The following is a 24,518-nucleotide window of genomic DNA, read 5'->3' as shown; positions in this document are numbered from 1 at the left end:
TGCTATTTGAAGGTTTTTATACTACACATTATACACGTAATATAATTTGATATGTAATGAATTTTACTATGTATAAGTAAAGTTATATACTAATTTGCGTATTAATATTAATTTTTTTATATTTAAAATTTAAATTAATAATATTTTTAATAAAATATACTTTTTGACCAATCATATTAGATTGATGTACAAATTAGTACATAATTATACTTATAACTAGATTTTTCCATATGTTAATATTCAAATTTTAAAATTTATCTTATAAATTAAATTGTTTCATATAGATAATGTGTGATATAAAAACTTTTAAATAGAATTATTATTATAATCCTTAAGTTGAAATTAGTTCGATTGTGGTGTACTGTGACAAAACCGACCATCACCGCCGACCATCTCCCAATTACTCACCGACCCAACCCATTAGGCGTACGTACACCGCGTAGCCGGACCCCCCGCCCATTTGCCAATCATCTGATCTGCTGTCTCCAATGTTTTGCCTCAGTACCCATTGCCGTTTGATTTTTGTCTCCCATCTTGGCTGCGAATATTGTCGGTTTATCCTCGCATGCACTTTGATGGGGCTTGTAAAACAGTAAAAGGCGGCTTCTGGGATAAAAGGCTACGAAAGCGTTAGGACCATTTTCCCCCTACAGAGAGATTGGTTGGTTTAAAAAGAGAGATGAGATCATAGGTGGTGGAAGAGTTAGGACTGGATAGGCTTCTTTTTGACTTGCCAGCAATCTCGCATGTTTCTTTGGACGGCTAAGAGGGTGAGCTCAAAAGGCAAGTTGCATCCATGGGCAAACATTTCTTTCCTATGATTAATAGCTTAGGTAGGGTACTGAAACCCCACGTATCAAAGTGGCCATGTTTGATTGAGGACTACACGAAGACAAGGTTTTCTTGTACGTACTTCCTTATAATCGAGGGAAATAGGTTTCGGCGTAAAACAATGTTTGACATCCTTTAATGAAGAGCTACACGCAAAGATCCCATAAAATTAAGAGAATATACGTGAAGTATCCGATCATTTCCACCCGGCAAAAGAGTATTCCTTTTTTAATTGCTTATTCTTTCTCTCTGCCAAGTGAATTTAAGAGTTATTATAAATACAAAAAGATTATATAGAAGAAAATTTATAAACTTACGTGATTTTATGTTATTTATTTAATCCATTTTATAATAAAAATAACTTTACAATTTAACATCTCATATCAAATCACGTCAATTTATAAAATTATTTTTAATTTATATAATTTATGTGTGGTTAAAGTATTTAATCTACGTTCTACTGTGAGCTTTGCCCTCGTTATAGGGACACTAGAGTACTGCATTTCGATACCTACAATCTATTTAGTTTTATAGGTTTCAACTTTCAACCCCAACTTGAGCCACTAGGTTGTTAGGAAATAAGTGCCTTTTGATTTGGAAAATTTGTTATTGGCGTCGAAGAATTTAGGTTCTCGTGGATTAACAATTTTTTGAAGAAGGAGACGCACCAGCACTTGTTTAGAAATAGTAATCTTGTTAATTAGTAATTTAGTATCAAACCCAAACAATTCTCAAATCGTCTAGGATTATCTGTGAAGAGGTCAATGTGATTTCTGGAACAAAGATGACACGTAGCTTTCTTAATTATGAGTGGCCAATGTTGTTTCCGAGGCAAAAAAAAAAAAAAAATTGTTACCGTTATTGCACACGTGAACCAGAAAGATGCCGAGTGGACTTGAAACTTGAAGTCCCCATTATCCTGCCACGGATTTCAAAACTTCCACACACTGCCACCCAAAGTTTGGATAGAAAAACAAGCGAAGCCGAAATGCAATTCTCAATGTTACCTCCAACAAATATACTATATATATATATATATAATTTAAGAATTATTCTTTTTCATCAGCCTCTTAATTTATTTTATATCCCCACACCTTTGGTGGCAATCACCGACAAACAAATGAAAACACATCAAGACCTCAAAGAGAGAGAGAGAGAGAGAGAGAGAGAGAGAGAGATGAGGGAGATGAGTTCTGGTCTAAGTTCGGTGATGATGGGTCTCACATTAAAAAGAAAAAAGGCAAAGCCATGTGAGGTGTGAGATGGGAAATAGTTGGATACATTACAAAATTCATAATTTAATCATTGTCTTTCTATCATTTACGTTGACTTGAAAATAAAGATAGTTTGCAAAGAAAACAATTTACTTACAAGTAGAAGAGATTTGGGGTTAAAAAGCCAAAATTATAGTAAAAAGCGTAGGGTATACTAATTACAGATTAAACAAAAAAGTAAATTCAAAACATGTTAGGAATTAAAGTATGCAGTATTACAAAAGTTACGTATCATGGGGGTCCAGTGCTAGTAAAACGAGCAAGTTCTTGATCATCTGCAATTTCGGTGAGAGGCAGTTGGATCCGAGGCCGCTTACAACTTTGCTAATATCGTTAATACGAGTGGGTTTTTTGGTCCCAAATTTGGCATCATCTATTGTGCAATTCAATAATAATTTTGATCGCAACATTCCTGTCTGCACCGTCTGTATCATTTGTTCTTCGTAAATGCAAAAGACTATAGAACTGAAGACAATACGTGATTGTTCTGTTCTTTAGAAAAGCATTGATTAGTGACATATTTTCAAGTAATACTACTAACACGCCCTATCATTTATTTCACCAACACCAAGCAATACACAAACCTGTTAAAATAATTGAAAACAAAATAGATGGCATTAGCAAAAAGTTGAGCAAATACACATCCGAAAGACTAGAGAAACCCACACCGGGAGAAAAAGATATAGACATACTCGCACTCGAGCATGGACTTACAAGTGGTGCCCAACTTCTAATAACAGAGACTAAAAAAGTGAAACACCCATCTCCGCCAGACTTTTCTGTACACTGTACATTTGACTCAAACCAGCCAATCAGACCAGACGAAACGAAAAGGCATAACACCCTCAGGAATCAGCTACCAAGCCGGCACTAAAAAAGGATTTGGTTCTTTGGATTTTTTTTTTTTTTTTTTTTTTTTTTTTTCGGTTTGGGTGCCTTAATGTGTTTAATGGAGACACAGATCAGGAATGTGAACTTGAACAATTTTACAAAACCAAGTCAGTTTGGCCTTACAGCAGAGAAAGCGGCTTCCATTGTTTGCAAGATCGGTCCAATATCAAATCTGAAGTTTCTGAAGCTGCTACCAGGTCCCGTGTCAGGAGGATGACCATCAGCCTCACATTTATTGGACTGGCCCTCCATTATCATTGTGCTGCCATTATTCCCTGTCGAACTGTTCTTCGCTTTCCAGACACAAATCCCTGAATGCAAAATCATAATGCACTCAGCAAAAGCACAGCAGAAAACTTAGATGCATATAAAAATGGAATGATCTTTAATCTTCAATGAGTAAATGGATTAAATTATATATATATATCAATGGAGACAGAAAAACTTGGTGGCCAAATGATACCAACAAGTGATTACTTTTACTACTTTGTGTAAGTAATTCATAATGGTAGGGAGGTTGAGGAATATCCATTTTTGTTTATGAAATTTATTCATAAAATGGGTGGAGCTCAATGAGAATGTTTAGATGGATGAGTGAGAATATATGGAAAGACATTGATTAAGTAATGAAGTCCCTGTTCAAAGGTAAGGGTGACTCGTATTGAGAAAAAGATAAGGTATAGTAGTCACAAGGTTTCTTCATGTGGTATTAGGCCAATTAATGTATTGGAAAGAAAGATTGATTTAATTCAACTTTAGGTAGTAAAACCTAAAAGGAGGCTGGAGGTGGCCTAAAATAACCTGGGTAGAAATAGTTTAAAAGAATATGGAAATTAGATAGGCAACAAAGAGGAGGATTACACAGAGCAGAATGATGAACAAGGATCCATAGTTTATCCCAATTTAAATGGAGACAAGACTTAATTCAATTGAGGATTACATAATGGAACATCAGAACATTTGGCTTGGAATAACCTACTAGATCTCAAGTATCCGATTTAAGACGAGCATCATTATGGTGCCAAGTCCAAAGGAAAGTACATGAAAACTTGGAACTAGAAAACACACTGGAATTTGGATGCTACAGTCACTTATCAAAATTTCTCATTTTTCCCACCGTGTTCTCCATAGATCTAACGGATAGCTCTAATATTTATATTCATCTACACTTAGAAATAGTAGCAAAATAATGACAACGTCAATAAAAACTACAATTTTCACTAAATCCATGCCTCCTCATCTGATATCTTCCAGAAAGGGTGATGAAAGATTCTCCACAATAAAGATTACCTCTACTTAGTTTTCGAAGGGTCAGGTAGGAACAAGATGTGCTGGCTAATAAATCTTATTACCATCAGCGTTTCTTCTTTTTCTTTGCCTTCTCTTGTTTTCATTTACTAGTTTCATGTTAAGCTGATGTCTATATGCTATCAGAATTTGTAAGACCAAAGGGAGAAAAAAACCTTTGAGAGGCATATCTGATTTTGGAGCCAAGGGGGGCTGATGTGCTGAAATCCATGATTTCAAAGAACTGCATGTAAATAATGAAACAGTTAAGCACTAGCAAAAGATGTTTAACACCTGAAGAGATAACAAGATTAGAGACAAATGGTACTCACGCCAGGAAAGGGGCCACCATGTAAAGCTTGAGGCCGCTGATCGCGCGTGATATCACATCATCACTTGCTGGCAGAAGTTCATCAAGCCGTTGCCATGCAATTTCCTGCAAGCAGAGAACAATAAAAATGCAGTAGAATATTGCAATTTTCCAGAGGTTTCTACTTATAACTTTGTCTCAACAATTATTGAGAAAGAAAATATCAAATTTGATAAATATGCAATTTGGTAATTTGAGAATAACTACATCGATAAGAATGAACACCTACGCTAATCTCTTTTTTGGTAAGTGGAGCAAAGACGGTATCATCCTTCACACCAGCAATTATGTAGAGCCGCACCCTTTGCTGTCCAAAAATCTTTTCAATGTATTCAGCTTTGTTAAGAAGTTTAGAAGCTTCAAAACCTGTTTCCTCCAGAACCTGCATCCAACACAAAGAACATATACACAAAATTCATGATTAGCACCCACTCAGTGCAAATGAACATACAGGGAATGTTGCACAGCGAAATAAGCATATTATACAAACAAAAAAGCAATCTCCTATATTTTAATCATCTTATGAAGCAGTTTGAGAGTTCCCCACTCACATCAAATGAGGCTTTTTTTCTAATGGTCTCTTTCTAATATCTCATCTCATGGAGAACACAAATCTGAACAGACGCATCGCTTTTCTTTTCTTTTTCTTTTTCTTTTTATTTTTTTTTATTTGACAAGTAAACCTGAACAGATGCATCACATTACATGAAAACGGCCAAAATTGCCAAATTCTTCTGGCAAGTTCAAAAGTCAAATTCTACTCAAGCACATAACATTCAGCTTCAGAATATGTTGCTGACGAAGTTAAATGTTTCCTGACTTCAACTAAACAAGAAACTGTAAATATTTCAAACTGCATCTCAACTTGGTTGTGACATGTTCAATAATTAGTCAACATAAATTAATGTCTAAATTCAACTTGAACACCAAGACAACATAATTAGCTCCAGAAGAGATTCAGAAAACTCATTAAGAAATAAGCTTACTTCTCTGATGGCGCATGCATGGTCTTCCTCGTCTTTGTTCCTTTTGCCGCGTGGAAAACTCCAGCTTGGCCCTTTCCAACCTTTCACTAGCAGACACTGTCAATGGTATGAACAAGAATATTAGTTAAATGTAATCTCAATCTAACTCAATCACTCACCAGATAAAATAAGTGGTAAAAATTTCAGATTTTACATCCTGAATTACACAGGAAATTCTTGAAGATCTTATCAAATGGAGAAACTCCTCTGCATAGAGGTTCACAGGTAATGGTATGCTGACACAAAATTTCTCGTCAAAACAATGACTGGAGATTGGAACTATAGGGTTGTTAGGACCGGCAAAAGGAAGTCAGGCAGGCATACCATTAAGAGAAACATCACGAAAATAAATTATTTTATTCGATTCACAGCCTGTCTGACCAACCTCTTGCATGTGAATATCAAAATTAACATCTTTGTTTCCTCCATAATTTAAATTAACATCTTTCTATACACTTCAACTTGTTATATTCTATCCTTCAGACCACATTTAATGCTTCCAATTTTCTGCAATTTTCATTAGAACCTCAAATAATATGGAGAATTTTCATTTTTCCACCCTTTTCTTCTCAAGTTTATTTACTTCGAAGCCTTAGGTGAGGTTTGAATAGTGAGATGAGATGAGATGAGATGGTTTTTGATGAAAGTTGACTAAAATATTGTTAGAAATTTTTATTTTTATTTTTTATATTATTATTGTCTTGGGATTTGAAAAAATTAGATTGTTTATTATTTTTTGTGTGGGAATTTGATAGAGTTATAATGATGAGACGAGTTGAAATAATCTTTGAATGTAAACCTAGCCTTAATCTCTCTTGACGTATTGATGATGAAGATAAAAGGATGAAACATACTAAATCCATGCTGCTTCAAGAAAATTCTAATTGTTGGCTGATAGTTCTTGACCCTAGACATGTTCATGCATTTTCATGCTGTAACATCATTGCATCATCACTAGCTCTGGTAAAGCAAAAAGAAAAAACCACAATAGAAGTGATACTATGTGCAAATAAGCCCATATATTTTCTAACAAAAAATCCCCAAAATATTAGTCCGACTTAGCTTTCTTCCCTAAGAGACTTACCCGTTCAAATGTCTCATCCAAAATTATTGCCCCAGTTACAGGAACTCGGACCTTGTAGGAAGTGAAGTCCTTAAATATGTCATCCAAATGGGGAACATAAGGTTTTAAGACATCACAACTGTTGAATACTGGAGCCTATTAAGGAATACTAGAGAATAAACACACGCGCACACAGATATAAAGTGGGAAGAAGTACACATAGAATTAACTACTTTTTTTTTTTTTTTTGATGCCGGGGAACCTCTCCAAGGCAGGGCCCTTTGGACCCACCCCTGCAGAATAAACCCCGGTCCCATGCACCGCACCCTCGGAAGTTTCCCTACACGGAACTGGTTAAATCGCTGGCTTTTCACCAGGGGGTGTGGCCCCAAATGATTGTTTGCACCCATGAGGTGTTGAACCTTGGACCTTGAAGGGAATGAGACCCCAAGACCAAGGCCTTCACCACTTGGGCCAACCCCTTGGGGTTACACATAGAATTAACTACTTCTGTCTCTTTTATTTGACTAACGTCATCAAGGAGTAAAAACCACACCAACCAACATGCAATTTAATGATATCTAGAGAAAAGAACAACCACCATGCTGTCCAGATTATATTTTTGGTAAAATAACACTGAAGCTTTTGATATTCTTGTAGATATATGACATGGCTAAAATTATTAGACAACTCAAAACACTTCCTTCAATGTGGCATCCTTATAATCATATGGCATCATAATATCACTCGGTTCACAGAGTGCAAGGGTGAAGGCTCATGTTTTATATGTCGGTGCATGTTACAACATGCAGCATCCGCTTCAGTGTGTGCATGCCCTGAAGATGAACTGGAATCCCACGACCAACAAGGGGGGGCAAGCAAGCATCCAGATACAAGTAATGAAAAATACACCATTAAGATGCACTAAGTAAAAATTGAGGGGCGGGGCCACGCTTGACAGCTGAAATACACGTGAAGTAAACAGAAGCTTGATATTGTTTTTTTAGTACAGAATAAACAGAAAGTGAATAGAGCTACATTGGGATCACAAGCAAACAGAAACTTAGCAGATAATGATAGAAAATAATTTGGGTATCAGGGGAAAGGAGAAATAACATGCAAGGATACTTAGAGAAGTGAATTCCTTCAGAGTTAATGACTTCAGTGATGGATCTCTTTCCACTGAGTTGTCTTCATAGAACCAATGTGCATTCTCCACAAGAAATAAAATCCTTTCAAATGACTCGAGATCTTCTTTTGGCACATTTAAAACAAACCGACTGCATAAAATTAGTAGAAAAAGACATCAAAACTAGAAAAGGAAACAGGTGTAAAAGATTTGACTACAAAACACAATAAAGGAGGGGTACAGTTCTCAGTCCTATATATTTCAGACTTTAAGAGAAAAAATACACAATTATAAAAGATCAACTTCTTATGTAACTGAAACCATATATTGGAATTTTTGTGTACCGCATCAATGCAATCACAGATTCATTATATATATATATATATATCCCTTCTCTCGTGAGAATTTTGGACTTATGGTAGCGTGAAATTTATGGATCCATCAGTGTAACAACACATTCAAAAAATTTTGCATCAAAGGTGTGTATCAACCAGAGAACATTCTTTTAAATACTCAAAAAAAAAAAAAAAAAAAAGTGAGCGCAAATTAACCAAGTGATAGATTCTTGAACAAGGAAATTTCCATCAACTTTACCAGTCTATAGTTCATTCTTGTGATACTTCCATATCACCTGTAGGTTGAAGGAGTTGAACCTTCCAGCTATCCAGGGGGGCGGTAGCTCATGGCAGTTCATGTCATACTACAGAGGCATCTTAAAACCAAATCCTACTTTGGCCCACGACTATTCGCTAGATGGTCGAAACTATTGTTTCCAGCTTAGTTGAGATGGGTTCTAAGTTGAATTCTACATTTAGCTCGCAAGGGAAGCAAACAAATTTTGTACAAATGCTTCAAACTCCCTCTTATTTTCCTCAGTTTTGTGCGCAACAGAACTACGCTAATGCTTAAACCCAAAAAACCCGGTTCATCCACAATTTCCAAAACTTCTGCTACTAATTTTCGCTTATCTTGGCACGGTCAAGAAACACAGTCGCACCAAGAAATGAAGTAAACCATATGCTGTAAAATTCAATAAAACCTAAAAACTAAATCGCAAAAGAATGAAGAGTGAGGAATGAAACGATTATTTTTTGAAGGAGAAAAAAAGGCTCCATTTTTGTTGTCAAGATATCAACCGATGGGAAATTGAGTAAAAAGTCTATTCCACCGGATCTTCGACAACACTCGAAGATTTTACTGCTTATTGTACATTCTCCAGGTGGCCAACGAATCAGAGACAGAACGCGGAAAAAAAAAGTGATATGGACCTGCAGAGATCGTCGAGGAGCTCCTTGGGAGGAAGGCCCTTCTTCATGGGAGCACTAGAGGATCGGTGGAGTCCGGACATGGTTCTTCGATATTGAACTCTATAGGCAAAAAGAATAAAAAGCAAAAGAAACCCTAACTGTTCGTACTCGGCGGAGTGCTCTTCCAGTTGGTAAGTTAGGACGAAAGAGCGCCGTTTGGGATCGAACGAAATCGAATAGCGGGTTCGCTTCTTGGAAGGATTGATGACTTAAATGATACGTAATAGTCGAGTGTAAAAGTGAGATACATTATTAAGAAAAAATATTTATAAATTATATATTTATTTATTTTTATAAAAATAATTGTGTGACATTTATATAACTGTAATTATTATTATATCAATTAATATTTTGAATTGAACAGTAACCGTTCAGATTTTTAAATTCCGTTCCTCTAAATATTAAAAAAAAAAAAAACATATATTTCAATACCAATACTTTAAAGATATCATTTCATAACAGTTGATATAAATTAGTATAAATAAACAATTATATGAAATTTGTGTAGATTTTTTGACCGGAATATCGAAATTTGGTTCGAATAGATATTCTGGCTGTAATATCGAAATCTGGTCAGGAATGAATCGGAATAAACTGAAATGACTTAGGACTGTTCGTTTGTTTTGATAAATAAATTAAGATAGAAATTAAAAGTTAAATAAAATATATTTTTATTTTAAATTTTTTAAAAAATTAAATTATTTATTTTATATAAAAATTTAATAAAATTATAACGATAAAATAAAGATAAAAATATTTGTAAAAACAAACTTATGAGAGAGTTTCTGCATGTCCAAACGGGCAAAATTAAATTGAATACAATATGGAGCATCCATCTAAGTTTTGCCACATACTGTTCCGGCACTGCACAGAAATAAAAACTTTGATTTCAATATATTATTTTAAAAAATAATGTTGATCTAATAATTCAAGGAAAATATTTTACTTTTCATTTAAAGTAGAAGTTTAAAATAATTATAAAAGAGTTACAAGTTCACCGTTTACATTGATGTGTTACTATTTTTCTTTTTAACCATATTTGAAGTTCTATAAATAATGAGTGAATGAAACGTTATATATGAGGAAAAATAATTATACGGCGCTCTCTTATTTAAGTATTTTGAGAGGGAAGAAACTAATTAAAAGGAAATTTTGGAATATTTTAGACCGAAAATTGACAAAAAATGACAAATTGGAATGTACTCGTAATGCTTGATCCGTCCCTTCCCTCATTCGACTCAAGGAAGCTTAGGGCCGCCTTAAAATACTTCATCGTTTTGAAATTTTGCTATTCATCATTTATACATATCATACTTATTTTTATTATTTTTAAATTTTTCTACTAATCATCTATTTATCACATATTTGATAAGAGAAAAAAATATAACATATATGGTGTACGAGGATGATATTTTTCTCCCAAATTTGCAGGTAGATTTGAGGCCGTTCAATCTGTTTTGCTTGTGTGAGAATAACTAAAACTTAAATCTCCTAAAACTATCCAAAAAAAAAACCCGACAGCCCAAGACTTCCCCACGAGTCATGACATTCGAAACAGCATCAGATTCTTGACACAATGCACTCCTACCTACAATGCACTCCTGCAGGTAGGAGTTTTCACTGCGTTGAAACTATAACTTCTACCAATTAAAGTGTTCCCAACTTTGAGCATGTGGACATGTAGACAGGACCTTGGACTCGACTATGGATTTTGTGTCTTGAAATACGGAGAACTCCAATTACTTGATAGGGAGGTTTGGTCCAGCTACAAAATTTACATAGGAGGGGAATGAAAATGATAGCATCTCATGTACTACTTCCAAAACACAGAAAAACACTTCACGTCTTTTATTTGGATGCCAGAGACCAGAAATTCAAAATAAAGGAAGGCGAGACAGCAAACCAACTCATAAATGCCATAGCGGTTGCTGTCTCAAATCTAGTGCAATGGTTCAGTGCACAATCATTCATATCATTGCTAATAAGAACAGTGATACCAGCAGATGCACAAGCTGCGGCAAATGTAAGTGTGGAAGTGATCTGCAGTTTAAGAGAAAAAAAAGGTAAATATAGGGCAGGAAAACCATATTTGAGGTTGGAAAATAAATAATACGTGTCATCACATTGATAGTTACAACTATGGAGCGCTAATTATTTTCATAAAAATGAATACAGGAATAGGAACTATCTAAGAAAAAAGACCCAACATTAGCGTCAAATGCAAGATCCCAACCCTTATAGTTTGTCCAACTCCGCCTAAATGGTGTCACCAACAACAAAAGATCGGGGACAAAAGGCAATGACAATGTACAGTCCTTTTGGTTTATCAAAACCAACTGATGATGTCTACCTATAGAAGGACAGCATGCTGAGCATTAAATAGGTATGAACAATGGATGCAACAAGAATCAGCCCTTAAATCTCCAAGGGTAGGATGAAGAGAAACGACTCCAGGCAGATTTAATTAGAAGACAAGGAGGCCCGTACAGGCACTTATGTAATAATTATATAACTCACTCAATGCTTTCCATATATTCGAAAAAAAGGTGAAGCTAACAGTAGGTTTGGGTGGATACATAGGAACAGAGTAACTATAAAAGATTAAATCACATATAAGGCAGCAGTTATCCGAGATTTTAAAAACTTGAGAAGGAAGTCAACCATAGCATGCTCCCATTCATGGTAATACCTCAAAGTTATAAATCCCTAGCAAAAGTTTTCTTACCCAATCACCAATGGCAAACAAGCTTACAACTCTGGGATTCCGGAAACGGCGCTTTACTAAAATGGCATATACATCAAGAATGGCAAGAGTGAGACTCCATAAGCTCTGCAAGCTGACGGCAGTGACAAGATAGCTGGCACAGAAAATACCATAAAATCTGTTATGCTATGAGGCAAGAAACAAATTAAGGCATCTGACTCTGATCCATTCTCAAAGACTAAAAAACAACACATTATCAGCTTGCAGATTATCACAGTTAGGATCGAAAACGAAAGTCATGTTTGAAACTAGCAGGGTGCTTCAGAAACCAACTTGTGTACACTTAAGTCATATGTAATACGATTTCTTTTTTTCTTTTTTTTTTATTCGCACCGGGTGTCCATGAACAGTGTCCTGACTAATCCCGGGGGTGCACATGCCCTCGGCAAGGAGCTTCCCGCAAGCACATCTTAGGTAATTCAAGAAGAAAATCCTCCAGTCCAATGGCCTCTAGAGATTATTTGGACTCAAGGAGATTTGAACCTTAAGACCTGGAAGGGGCATACTCCCAGGCCTAAGGCCTTTACTACTTGAGCCAACCCCTAGGGGTAATACGATTTCATCCATCTTTCTATAACAAGCTTTCTTAAAACCTACAAGGTGATAGCCAAGATAAACTCACCCTCAGAGTTTCTGAGTGTCACAATCCCTCTAGAAATTTTGACCAGGAGTTTTTCAGTTTCTTCAGACACTAAAAACCAAGCAAGTGGAGTTTATCCAAATATGTGTGATTTGTGACATACACTCTTTCCTCGAACTTCAGGGGAAGAAACTATAGGCTAGTCGGAATAGCTCTTCATTTAGGGCCTCTAACTAAATTTAGCACCTCCCCCCCCCCCCCCCCCCCCCCCCCCCCCCCCAAACAACAAATGCCAACCAATCTCCCCATCAGAGCCAAAACTAAACCAATTTTATTCATTCAATAAAGACTCTGACAGTGTTAAAAATAGTAAGCCTTCTAAAAACTCGCTTCCTCAACATAAATTGTAATCCGGAAACAGCGAAACAAAACCCTAATTGTAATAAGCATGGATAAAGTAAGGAAAAATATAATTATAAGCGATTCTACACATCAGTACGTATACTCATCCAATATGATTGGTAGAAAGTAGAGAGTGTCAATTTAAATTAAATTTTAAATATAAAGACATAAACATTGATACTTAAATTGGTATGCGAATTCGCTTGCGTAGCCAAACTCTTAAAATAAAATAAAAAAATGGAATAGTGTATTACTCGATAGCTACGAACATAAATTCGAAACAAACTACATATGAAATAAATTCGCAGCTTTGTCACGAAAGAAATCGTAAAATATTAAGAGGTTCAAAATCAATTAAAGATAAAGAATGATGGTGCCGGGTACCAGAATGCGGTGACGGAAGGGAAGTCGCCAGTGGTGGCCATGACGCAAAGTGCGAGGAGGGCAAAAGCAAATTGAGAGAAGCGGAGGACGAGACCACCAGTAGTGCCGGGCATGCCCTGGATGTCCTTCATCCTGCCTCTGGGTATCGCGTCATTGGCCGCGCCGGTCAGCGGTGGAGCCTCTACTGGATGCACCGCAGGGTGAATCACGTTCATAGCTCAGTTTAATTGCTTTTATACTCTCACTCTCGCTCTCAGCAAAATAATAAGCAGAAGCAGTCATCCTCCACCATTTTCATTTGATGAATGAAGATTTTTCCAATTTTATTGAATTCTCTTTCTGAGATTATATGCCTTTCCCTTTTGCTTTGCTTTTGATGGAGAAAGTGGCAGGTGGTGCTCGATGTATGGACATTCGAAAGATAGTAGCTTTTTGGTTCATTGATTTGTGAGTGCAACGACGTCGTTCTCTGAGTGGGGCTAAACAAACAATTACACAGTAAAAAGTAGATTCTAAGAGCACTTGGATTAGCCAAATGTCAATACTTTTTATAATTTAGCCAATCTGATAGAAAGGTGATCTATATTAAATTAGTTAACTATATTAAATTAGTTAAATTATTTTTATTCATAAGATGAGCTATAGTCTTTTTAAAAGAGAAGTTATATTTGAAATGAATTGTAGCTTTTCATATTAAATATTTACTCATTTTTCAAGTTCATTCGTACGGTTGATCATTTTCATTTTTTCACCGGTGGCTAAGTTTCCTTCACATTCTATTGTGCAAACTAAAATATATGATTCTTGAATAATATTGGATATTGTGAAATAAAAATAAAAAGCATTAAAAAAATAAAAAATAATTTAAAAAATATAAATAATAAAAAATAATAATATTTTATTATTATAAAGAGTATAATAGCTAATCTAATATAGATTTCAACTTTTAAGTGATTAGTTAAAATAAAAAAAGTTGCATATTAGTTAAATTTTGAAAAATAAAATAGTTAAACCAATGTCAATCCTCTAATAGAAAAAACAAATCATTTGCTTTAAGAGAACTACTATTCTCACCGAAGTTTTCTACCGAAACCTTTTACCGAATTGTGTTTTTATTTTTTATTTTTTCTATTTTTTACTTAATAATTAAGAAAATATATTTTAATAATTTCTTATTTATTAAAAAATATTTAAAATGGTTAAAAAAATTTATAAATAAAGGAAAAAAATAGAAAAATGACTTAACCTTTTCGGTACCCATTGGTAAGTATTTTTTGGTAACTGTAGCATCTCTCTTTTAAACATTAAACATTTTTAAAAAATAAAAAAAATATATCAATTTACTAATATTGACTTCTTTAACCATTAAATAAAAAAATAAAAAATTCAATCAGTCATTGTTACAAGTTAATATTTTCATTTTTTTAACCCATAAATTTTTGCTAACTCCTCATTGTCTTCTCCCTCTAAAATGCATTTTGAAAAATAAAAAATATAAATGAGAAAATCCAAATGGGCCGATTAGGATGTAATCCAGCTGGGCTGCCATAATAGGCTGATCTTCTCAACGCTTCTGGTTTTGCGTCGAATGATCCATCCGGTTAAAGGTTGTCAAAATGATCCCCTCACTGAGCCCAACATAGTGAGCAGAAAGCTAACGAAAAGGCCCACTATCAATATTTCCTGTTGTCCATCTTAGAGAGAGAGAGAGCCCAAAAGGTTTTCAGGAAACCGATGATGTTTGGTCGACAAAGCTTAAGTTGACTTTAAAAAAAAAAAAGAAAGAGAAATATAGAGATCTGTTTTCTGTAAAACAGAAATAAGAAATTGGAGAACAGGTTGGAGTTCTCGAATTCCCACGTAGGAAATCTGATATCTCGGTTGACCATGTACATATCTATGGCATTCTTGGATCTTGCTCCATAAAATAACATGGTAGAGTAGCTTGACATTAATTCAATTTCAGATCATTCAAATCTGCATTAAGTTTTCAAAGTTCAACACTTTGTTGTCTCTGAATATAAAAATTAGAGATCACATTTTTCTCGGAGGGCTTCCCTCTTAACATTGCGGCAATGGTTGAACCTGGCATGGTTTATGCCGAATCGTTGATACCTGTTTTGCCCCCAAGTTTAAACGCTTTGGGATTTGCTACGTTGTTTATTGATCCCATTTCCACACACGAGTGTCTTGTCTCTCTTCTTGGATTGCGAACAGATTCTTGCTTTGTCTTTGCTTACTGCTCGTCATCTTTATATGGCAATGTCAAAGATAGATTAGGTTTAGGCCGGCCTTGACTTGTGAACCAGTTTGCTTGGCAAAAGCTTGAAGAAAACACTCTCAAATGAGAAAAATTGAAAAAAGGGGGATGTTTAGGAGAAAATAGTTATGAACTTATGATTTGACCGGGAATAATTGTTGTTTATGCAAGTGTGCATATATATAATTGTTGATTATATATATATATATTTATGTGAATGTGAATCTACTAGGCCACCCCAAGTATGTCTCATCAATAAGAATCAATTCAACTAAGCACATGATTAGTTGTAAAGATAAATCTACTATGCCACCCCAAGTGTATTACTCCATTAGACCTCTCCTCAAATTTATTTATTTTTATTTACTAATTTGAGTTTTGCAACATACAAGCACAGTCGTGCATTAATCTGTGTACCAATACTTATTTATTAATACTTAAAATTTAAATTAACATTATTTTTAATAAAATTTACTTTTTGACCAATCACATCACATTAGTGCACAAATTAGTGTACAATTATGCTTGCAACTATATTTTTTTTAATAATTTAAGTGAGTGATTTTTAATGTATTAGTATATTTTTTATATTTTCAAAACATTTAAATATATCAAAAAATATGAATAGAAAAAAATAAAAAAAAAATAAAAAAATACATTTGTGCTACGCGGCAGGCCAATAGTCATTGTCGGCGGCAGCCTAGCGCAACTCGTAGTTGTAATAGGCATGTTTAATTAAAAAAGCATGTTTGATCGCAAAGAGTAACTCGTTTTTATCGTAAATTTTCAGCACGACCCTTTTGGTTCATAATTAGACAAAAGTGTTTTCTTGTTTGTCTTTTTGTTTTTTGTTTTTTTGTTTTTGTTTTTTTAGTATTTTCAGGTTTTATAGTTTAAACTTGAAGGTACAAAGTATATGACTAAGCTAATTTGAAATTCAAAACTTTTTATTTTTCCCCACGTTCCAAAATTGGATGAAGAGGATTATCCCACATCTCCAAAGCAAAGAAAGCTACGAGAAAATCTCAACAGAAAATTCAACTGTACAATAAGGCAGATGACTGTCCGTTCTCTACCTTTTCCTAGGTGGTCACTAATGGAATCTGTAAGAATGGCCGTCTTCACAAGAGAGTATTTTGCTCAGCATCTATTAGCTCTTCATGCCGAACATGTTGGCCAGCTTTCCATGCAGTTCTTGGTATGACCCTAGAACCGACAGATCAAGGGTCGGACTCCGTCTTCCGATTCCATGAAGACCTTGCAATGACCTGCGTCCAAAGCAACATCGCTTTTATGGGGACCTCTATACCAGGGAGACCCTCCGTCCGAAGAATTTTCCAGCGAACCATTCTGATGTGAAACTGAACCAGAGGCATCAGAGAAGTTTCCTGTCTTCTCAGGGCTCCCAGCTGAGGAGCCGTTTCCAGTTGTATCACCAGAACAGCTCTTAGAAGTCTGCTGCTCGGTCAGGATTAGTTGCCCAAACAATACAATATGGGGCGTCTTTACTTGTTTGTTTTCCTTCAAATTCTGGGTGGAATTTCCCATTGTCAGCAAGCAAGATGAATCGTTTGTTTCAGCACTGGCCACCATGTTGGTATGAGGGACTCGAGAAGGAGGAACAGCCCGATCAAGCTGCTGAAAACCAATTGGAAACAGATTCGACTGCATTTTGTCGTGAAAATCTCCTGCAGAAAGCCCAAATTGAGCATGCCTGGCTCCCTGTATGCCTGCAGGAATATCGTCTGAAATTCTACATAGGGGGCTACTGCGGTTAAGGCAATTACTGGGAAAAGATGGCATTGCAAATTGGCCAAGTAAGGAATAATCTGGGTGCTGTGGAAGCCGCAACTTTTTTCTTGGTGGTGAGAATGGGGGGAGATGAATGACCGGTAAGTTTGATACCACTTCAACCAACCACGGGCTAACGCGCTTCACATTTTGGAGTAAATCTGGCTCGTCCCATGTTACCTGATTGATGGAATTTTTCAAATAAGTCGTTAGAAGCATGAATTTACTCAAACTAACCAGATCGATTAAAGCCAACAAGGAAACCTATGCAGGACCTGGGCAACAACTGATGCATGAGTTGTGGTACCTGGACTACAACCAGATTAGCATCTATATTGAACATAATGCGTAATTATTAAAGAATATGGGAATTAGCCACAAGGATCATCAGCACAAAAGCTTCAACCACTGCATGAGTTTTGTTGCTCATAGAAGTCCATATCTCTATCATAAAAGTCACAGAAATTAACACTCAGGCTTTTGAGGATAATCTTAGAACCTTTAGATGCACAATACCATATATGTTGTTGACTCAAGTATGAAGCAATGAAAACTTTTGCCAAGACGACATAATGGGAATATGAAAGTAAACCATACCTGTAAAAGACGCCAAGGAGAATCAGGCCAACGGACAGGATCAGCAACCTGTACAGAAGATATGGTTCCCATGAACCAGCTTATCCTAGAGGAATCCTCTGTCTCAAAAGGCATTTTAAACCTCATCCCAGCGGACCACTGAATCTGCATTGCAGCTCTGACTGCAGAAGCCTTGACAAAAAACTCCGGTGTGCTTGCACGCGGGTAGTACACAACCTCAAAGGGCTGCCCGTTGGCAGCAAGATTAGCAGCTTCCACCACAGATTCATCCCTCACTCTTCCCTTCAACTCCGCACCACAACTTCTTCTCATCGATTTATTCTCGCCCTCCCTCAAAAATCCAGAGTCCCCGCCAAATGGAGAGCCGCGGTTTGAAACCTCCTGGTTCCACCGAGACAAGTACTCTGTTCCACCACCAATTCCTCTCTTAGCCCTCCTTATCCCAACACAGAGATCTCCATTTTCCGCTCTCAAGAACACGATGGAGTCCCCGGCAACAAGCTTCTTCTGGTTCACGAAATTACTCCATCCCGTCGTCAGAAGGTGACGGCGAGGCGTCCCTCTGTATATATGCCTAAACTTCCAAACCCCACCATGCACATCCTTGGCTAAAATGGTCTGAACCGGAGGCTCTGCGTTATAGTCCAAGCGCGGAAAGATAGTCTCCGCGCAATAACGAGGCACAGAGAAACCCCCACCATTGTTTGCATCGGATTGAGTCAACGTCTTGGCAAAAGAAACTGGTTTTTCTTGCCCCTCAGTCCCACTATGTCCCACAAAACCATCATCCTCAAAACCCCATTCATTGTCTCTCAAAGGTGTTAATTTTATTTTAGAAAAAACCTCATCGGTCTCAGGATCTGCCATGTACTTTATAGCAGAGACCCTGCAGAGAATGAGCGAGGGAATCCGGGAGTTCGCGACATCTGTGGCCCCGCCGAGGGCGTGCTCGGCGTGGCCTTGAGGGAAGTAGAAGACCTTTGAATTAATGGGTGGCATTTGAACCATCCCACCAGCACAGGCGTGCCATAGCTGAGAATCCAAGCACTTGTCTGAGTTGCTCGCTGGTAATTCTTTCGCAGAATCCATCACCATAATAGTTGCTAAGATCGAAGCCTTTTTATACCCCCTGCATGACAAAATTTAGAAGGCCAAATCAGAAAATATATTGCAACAAAACCTTCTTCTAATCTAAATATAGAGAATATGCAAAGAGAATATCGTGCACTGTTTGGATGCTGAGAAAACTGAGCATATCTAGAAGATAAAAAACAGAAAAAAAGCAACTGAGCCTTGAGGTGAAACCCAAAAAAAAAAAAAAAAAAACAGAGAGAGAGAGAGAGAGGAACAGAAACAAAAACTCGAACTTTTCCAGCATTACGTCAAAATTCACAGCAAACAAATGAGACGCCATTTACAGCGAAAACTTTTACAATTTTGAAAAGAGACAAAGGAAGAGACTCGTTTACCTTCTAAAAAACGCAGAACGAAAAGGAATTCACATACACACTTCAGCTTCTACGAGCGTTTTAATTCCTTCAACGAGAAGAAGTACTAACAACCAGTACGCATACCGAAGGAAAATCAAACACCAAGAAACAGATAAATTCTCAAATCTAATTTCTTGGGAAAGATTGAATATGACCCTGGAAGATTGTGACTGTATGTATATCAGAAGGGGAGCACCTGAAGTTTCCTCGGTTGCCGACCAGACTGGAAATAAGTGAGAGAGATTTGACGGAACAGAACATAAGAAATAGTGGATAAAATACTGACACCATTTTTTATTTTTACTTTATTTTTTCTTTTAGGGATGGGAAAAGTCCAAGTTAGACCAATTGCCAATATTCAGGTGATTTTCTCCTCTTTTTTCCTTCAATGTCGCTGTTTCTGTTTCTGTAAATCAGATCTTAAACACTGATTCACTGAACACACGCACTTCTCGTCTTTTTCCTTTTCCCCCCATTGTTTACTAACTTTTAATCTCGGTTAATGGCGCGTGGTCTACGTCCCTATATCTCTCTACCGTTTAATTGAAGCACTGGCCACCGCCAATTTTTCAATTCGTATGCAGATTGCAGCAGAAGTCGTAGTGCCGGCAAGACCGTAATTTTTTTTTTTATTAAATATATAGAGTAATGTTATATATAATTTTTAAATAAAGACTGTAATATAAATATAGATAATTTTATCTTTAAATTTTTTTAAATTACTAAAATAGCCTTCTTAAATAATATTTTTTTATTTAATAAAAGGTCTGCACATATGATTCCTATTTGAAGATTGTAAATAAAATTATATATACTTATATTACAGTTTTTAAATAAAGACTATATATAATATTGCTTAAATATATAATATATAGACTATGAGTTAAAATTTTTAATAAATTTAGAAAGAAAGAAAATAAAAAAAATTACAATTTATGATGGAATAATGAGCTGCAAAATTATTAAAGAAAAGGGAAAATGTTTTTTTTATTTCTTTTTAAAAACTATTACAGATTTGACTTGAAAGTTGACAGTGCAACGCAGTTAAGTGTATTGCACGCCGACGCAAAGCAAGTAGGGGGTGGCAAATAACAAATGAGAAAAACTTCCTTAAACCCACAAAAGAAACATCGAACGAGATAATAAAACCAAAATCGAGATTCATGGGGGGTTGGGTTTTTGCCTACGAATCGCGATAACGTGAATATATGTCACGTGCATTCCTGAAATCATGGCAACCCCCTTAACCATTTTACACCCTTGGTCAACACCATCACCCTTTCTCACCCATTATTTATGCCTATGGTTGGTGTTCCCATTTCTTGGTCGTGGTAATTCTTGGAATAGGAATTGGACATTTTGGTCAAATTACAACTTCCAAGTTTGTTCGTGGCCCTGTGTCATTTGGAAAAAAATAAAAAATAAAAATACTATATTTATTGATTTTGATAAGTCTAACACGTCGTTGGCTTGAAAGTTGAAAACTCTTCAGAATTAATTGGCATTAAAAAATAAAATAATGTCTTGATTTATTTATACTTATATATAATAGATAGATGACATAACAATTGTGTTTAAAAATCTACTAATTACGAGTTGGTATGTAAATAAACCATATTTTTATAGAATAATCAAATGTCAATTGATATAATATATAGAATATTTACTTAATTTTCGTCATAACTTTTACATTAGTGATGCATTGGGTTTTAATAAAACATGAGACTTGTAGATAAATACTTACAAATGACTTGTGTCTATGGATAGTTTTTGGTATTTATAATCCGGCAAATGCTGATTTAAGACTGGTATTCCTCTGCTTTCTAAGTGTGATTGTTGCCATGTGGGTCACATTGAGGGGTTGCATCAAGTGCAAAAGCACTGGTGATTTCGCTTGACGTATTTGGTGTATGGCTGCAAATCAGGTTGGTGTGCAAATGGGTATTTTCCAGACTTGGAAGGAACAGATTAATTTTTGGTTTCATCGGGCAGGTAAGTCCTCTCAACTCCGCATTATTTTTGGTATTCTTCCTTCTATTATTTATTGGCAACTCTAGAATAGATGATGCAAAGCTCGGTATGATAATAAGGCAGAATCAATTGCTTCAGTTTGGCAGGCTATTAAACATTGGATTCGTAAGCTCATGAACTTGAATATGAAAGTTTCTTATATTTCTAGTAAAGATATTGCTATTTTGAATAGATTGGATATTCCTACAGTTTATCCTAAGCCTAAGATTGTTCGTGCGGTGAGGTGGTCAAAACCCTTGCAGGGTTGGGTGAAACTGAACACTGATAGTAGTAACTTGGGAAATCCTGGGCCAGCGGGTGCTGGGGGTATTATTCGTGATAACTCTGGTAGGCTTTGGGCGGCGTTCTCTATTTTTCTAGGTCAGGGTTCTAATAATTTTGCTGAAATAAGAAGTTTGTTGGAGGGGATTAGGAGGTGTGCTCAGTTTGGTTTTCCTCGGGTTCAGATTGAGACAGATTCTCAGCTTCTAGTTATTTGGATTACTAAAGGTAATAGTAGTATTTGGTACCTTGATGATTTTTGGGATGAATTATTTGCTTATTTATCTTGCATGGAGTACTGTGTGAAGCATGTTTATCGTGAAAGTAATGCTGTGTCGGATTTTCTAGCCAAGAGAAGCTCTAGGGGTGTTGATTCAAATTGGTATACGGATAACGATTACATGCCAAAACAGTTACGGGGTTTTAGAATGGACAGAATTGGTCTTCCTTATTTGCGCACTTCATAATTTTTGTCCCAGGTTCATTTGCTTTTCTCATATCTTATAATTTGTGTCTTTAATTGTATGTGTGTTGTTTTTGCAGGTTGGTTTGGTTTTATGGGTTTTCTAGTTGAGTTTTTGTTCCTTATTTTTGGACCCTTTGTAATTTGTTGGCTTAATAGAATTAGGCTTTTTTTTTTTATGACTGAGATTTTTTTTTTCTTTTGCTCTTATTTGTAATTCCCAAGAATTTGAGGTGTAATTACGATTTTCTTCCACCGTAAGTGAGGGCTATCAATAAAATTGAGGTACCGTCTTTTTTTTTAACAAAAAAATGCTAACTTAATTATGCTTGCGGGTCTACGTGCTAATAGAGACAATATTGAGCTAATATGCCATGATCAGTACGTAGGATTTATATTAAAAACATATGATTTTCAATGCAATGTGACAATGACATAGGCAGTAAGTGCAAGGATAATGCACCAAAAGTACGATTTATTGGAAAAGCCAAAACAGGCATTCGGCAGACGACCTTGGTCGATCGGTCTAGCTATATGCAAGACATTGTTCGGCGATGCTGTTTTCTGAGGAAACAACGTAAGCAATCGTCGTCCGAATTGCCCTTCAATTGAGCTTTAGTGCTTAATTGGATCAGTTCACGGCCGGTTCTCTCATAAACATAAAGATCAAAGTGATCGAGAAGAAAGGTATTGCATGCATGAAGTTAATTTCGATTACGAATCTAATACATGGCACTCTTCACATTACTAATATGATATGATTTAATTTATTAAAAATAAATAAATTTTAATCCTTTTACAAATAAAATAATGGCATAACAATATATAATATAAATACGTATATATATGACTTATAAATGCAATTATTCTAAAATAAATGGGATTTGGAGATGATAGGTGGGACTATACTGCTGAATAATTATTTTCAATAACTTAACGTTAATGCGTCGCGTACGTACGTGCATGGCCGGGAAATCTACAATATTCGTTATGAATTATTCCGTTCATAGAATAGATGACATTTCTCTAATTGGAGTAGATGCAAGAAAACTAGGTAGCAACAAACAACCAGTAAGACAGATCAGTACTCCATCGATAAAGATTATAAAATTTGAGTTTTGTTATATATAAATAAAATTAGACATTAGTCTGCGTATTAATATTGATTTTTTTATATTTAAAATTTAAATTAGTATTATTTTTTATAAAATCTACTTTTTGATAAATTATATTAGATTGATACACATATTAATATATAATTATATTTATAATTAGATTTTTTTATAAAATTTTGAACGTACGTGAACTTCGAACAAAAAATATAAAAATAAGGACATGCATGTAACGGAATTTATTTTCACTAGTTTCCATACAAAACATGGTACAGTTTATTGATAAGAACAATCGGCCTTCTCGTGATGGAGAGATAGAAAAGATTTTTGAAAAAAAATAAATAGCAGTCCCTGTCTACACCCTCAACCCTGGACTTCAGCTTCTCTCACAAACCTCAAACAATCAAAAGATATTACGATTTTGCTAGCTGTACGCGTGAAGCAGAGTAAATTAAAGTTATCTTTTTCATAAACACATACGACATTTTGCAGAATTAATTAATATGTACAACGACACCGATTTGACTCGGCCCGTTCACGAAAACCTCATCTTCAACAAAACTTATGAAGGAAAAAAAAAAAAAAATCATGGGCCATACATTAATGTTAGAGCAATTTATAAGCTCTCAATCTGATATCATGATCAATGTTGTCGGACGTTTCATTCGTTTGAATTTAAACCAAGCTCGGGCCACGACCACGCCCTATCCAAACCTATACCTTACACGGATGGATCATGGGGTCCTTTCAAAAAAGTGATTGTCTTCTGGTTGTCTTTCTTCGCGTGGGTTTTGATTAGGAACACGCACGCTGCATGGCCGACCAACATCTTTACAACATTCAATCCTTATATTCTTCGTTCTCGCCAAAGAGAAGATAGGAACAAATACTCGAGTTTTTGTCGGACGTAAGTGACGTTTGATGTGTGAATCACACCTGCCTGCCCGATTAGGCGGCCGGAGGAGTGCAGAGGTCGGTTTGGAACAACCGAACCGGCCGAGCATATTTCCCGCTGTAGAATAGTTCCAACTTTTTGATTTCACTAGGCAGCTATGTGCCGTGTTTGATTAACTGTAAACGATCTTTGTCACGTGCGGACAGAGGGTTGCGGTCTTCCACGTGGCAAAACACGACCTGGTGTCCCCACAATACCCTGTGAATCTAGTCAGTGACCTGTTGTGAAGTGACGTGCCAGGACCACTGACG

At 35.9% G+C, this 24,518-nt stretch overlaps 2 protein-coding genes and 1 pseudogene across 2 annotated transcripts; all 3 read right to left on the bottom strand.

Annotated features, from left to right (window-relative positions):
• Nucleotides 1-2,692: 2,692 nt before the first annotated feature.
• LOC122301300 (mRNA-decapping enzyme subunit 2-like) lies at nt 2,693-9,383 on the bottom strand. Its single transcript, XM_043112536.1, has 8 exons — nt 9,139-9,383; nt 7,870-8,021; nt 6,763-6,890; nt 5,640-5,735; nt 4,883-5,035; nt 4,616-4,719; nt 4,460-4,527; nt 2,693-3,307 (listed from the first exon to the last, which is right to left on the bottom strand). Exons 1-8 carry the CDS (start codon nt 9,216-9,218, stop codon nt 3,105-3,107), a joined length of 984 nt encoding a protein of 327 aa, XP_042968470.1. The 5' UTR covers nt 9,219-9,383; the 3' UTR covers nt 2,693-3,104.
• A 1,508-nt stretch (nt 9,384-10,891) lies between these two features.
• On the bottom strand, nt 10,892-13,696 carry LOC122301299 (CASP-like protein 5A2). Its single transcript, XM_043112535.1, has 3 exons — nt 13,308-13,696; nt 11,903-12,035; nt 10,892-11,217 (listed from the first exon to the last, which is right to left on the bottom strand). The coding sequence occupies exons 1-3, from the start codon at nt 13,520-13,522 to the stop codon at nt 11,026-11,028; spliced, it is 540 nt and encodes a 179-aa protein (XP_042968469.1). The 5' UTR covers nt 13,523-13,696; the 3' UTR covers nt 10,892-11,025.
• A 2,788-nt stretch (nt 13,697-16,484) lies between these two features.
• LOC122301298 lies at nt 16,485-19,728 on the bottom strand (annotated as a pseudogene).
• Between the last annotated feature and the right edge of the window lie 4,790 nt (nt 19,729-24,518).

This window comes from Carya illinoinensis, chromosome 2 (assembly GCF_018687715.1).
Source record: "Carya illinoinensis cultivar Pawnee chromosome 2, C.illinoinensisPawnee_v1, whole genome shotgun sequence".
NCBI classification, from domain to species: Eukaryota; Viridiplantae; Streptophyta; class Magnoliopsida; order Fagales; family Juglandaceae; genus Carya; species Carya illinoinensis.
This window is presented reverse-complemented; position numbering and strand designations above follow the sequence as displayed.